Source organism: Pteropus vampyrus, unplaced genomic scaffold (genome assembly GCF_000151845.1).
Source record: "Pteropus vampyrus isolate Shadow unplaced genomic scaffold, Pvam_2.0 Scaffold842, whole genome shotgun sequence".
Taxonomy (NCBI): Eukaryota; Metazoa; Chordata; class Mammalia; order Chiroptera; family Pteropodidae; genus Pteropus; species Pteropus vampyrus.
Window position 1 is genome coordinate 13,979 of NW_011889623.1, and position 2,017 is coordinate 15,995.

The following is a 2,017-nucleotide window of genomic DNA, read 5'->3' on the forward strand; positions in this document are numbered from 1 at the left end:
CTAGGACTGTTGAAGATTCATGAGGCAATAATGCAAAAATGGGTTTCTCTGACATAGTGTTCATTAAATGTCAAGTATTACAAATGTGAAGATCAGGAATGAGAAATAGTGATGGTCAACCAGGTAACTGTGAATTCTAATAGACACCTCCCAATCATTGGCATCCCCAGTTCTCAGATCTCAGGTCTCAGGTGGCTTTCGTTCTATTTATTTCTGAGCCAACATGAAGGACCAGATATAAACGGAGACATATGAAATGAAGTACGTTTTATATCTTGGTAAAAGATGAACTTGCATTAAGACTAGATCCATCAGATTTCTCTGAATGGTACGATATGAGTTCGAACACTCCTCTTGAGAGGGTGAAAGCTCTGATGAGTTAGCATTAACTATAGGTCAAATTCTTGGTCCTTCATGCTGACCATGTCATAATGTTGTTTTATTAAATTTCTCAACTTGATCCTGGTTTTATTTGGATACTTATCCTAGCGTAAAAGCAATTGCTAAAATTTTGTGTGTTTATTTTATTCAAGACACTCTACTTAGATATTCACGTGTATTGAATTAGAATCCTCCTATTAAATGTGAACATGTGCTATTTGGTATATTCACCCTACAGTGATCAAGATGAAGCCAAGAGAGGCGTGGCTCCCTAAGTCATCAGCTAAGAGATGGGGCCAGAATCACAGCACTGCCCTGGCTGCAGATCTATAACTTTCGTCAGCCCTCTGTCAGGTGCTCCCCAGAGGGTTGGCACGCCAAGGGAAGAGGTCCTCTGAGTGCCATTTGTTCTTGTAACTCCAATTAGGATCATAATGCCAAAACCTGGTTGATTGAAAGAATAAGAAGAATGCATTTATTTGCAAGACATCGTGTTAGGCATTGAGGGTGTTGCTTGCTTTAGCAGCACTAGCTGACGATATATGTTCAAGCAGTTATTCTTTTTCTCCAGGAGAAAGTCAGAGTTCCTACAGTGGTGGTCATAATGACACTTTCAAAGTCTCTGATAATTCCTACTCCCTTCATTCCTGCAGACAGAGGAGCAGCATGAGGAGGGAGAACCAGAGCAGCGTGTCCGGCTTCCTCCTCCTGGGGCTCCCCATCCGGCCAGAGCAGCAGGGCGTGTTCTTCGCCCTGTTCCTGGGCATGTACCTGACCACGGTGCTGGGGAACCTGCTCATCATCCTGCTCATCAGGCTGGACTCTCGCCTCCACACGCCCATGTACTTCTTCCTCAGCCACTTGGCCTTCACTGATGTGTCCTTTTCATCTGTCACCGTCCCAAAGATGTTGAGGGACATGTACTCTAAGGACAAGTTCATCCCCTATGCAGGGTGCATTTTACAGATGTATTTTTTTCTAGTTTTTGGCTGTCTTGACAATCTCCTTCTTGCAGTGATGGCATATGACAGGTACGTGGCCATCTGTCACCCTCTACACTATACCACCATCATGAGGGAGGGGTTGTGTGTGCTGCTGGTGGCTGGCTCCTGGCTTGTCTCCTGTGGCAGTGCCCCCTTGCACATCCTCCTCCTGGCCCAACTGTCCTTCTGTGCTGACAATATCATTCCCTACTTCTTCTGTGACCTTCCCCTCCTACTCAAGCTGTCCTGCTCAAATACCTCTGTCAATGAGATCGTCATATTCACTGTAGGGGCTCTGGTTGTCATTTTTCCTTTTTGTGCTATCCTGGTCTCTTATGGCCGTATTGGGGCCTCTATCCTGAGAGTCTCTTCAACCACAGGGCTCCACAAAGCTTTGTCCACATGTGGCTCCCACCTCTCTGTGGTGTCTCTCTTCTATGGAACAATTCTAGCTCTGTATTATTCATCTTCATTAAGCGATTCCAATAACAAAGCCATGATAGCCTCTCTGATCTATACAGCATTGACCCCCATGTTAAACCCCTTTATTTACAGCCTAAGGAACAGAGACATAAAACTGGCTCTGGGGATTCTTTTCAGAAACAACATCCTAGTCACCAAGTGAGAATCATCTAACCGTGTTCTTATTTCAC

General features: G+C 44.8%; 1 protein-coding gene across 1 annotated transcript in view; it reads left to right on the forward strand.

Moving 5' to 3' along the window:
* The window catches only part of LOC105309764 (olfactory receptor 1J4-like), a 15,645-nt gene extending 13,656 nt beyond the window's left edge, over positions 1–1,989 (forward strand). Inside the window, exon 2 of the mRNA XM_011385955.2 lies at positions 1,047–1,989. Coding sequence (XP_011384257.2) covers positions 1,047–1,989 — 943 coding nt within the window. The remainder of the gene's footprint in view (positions 1–1,046) is intronic.
* Positions 1,990–2,017: the final 28 nt, after the last annotated feature.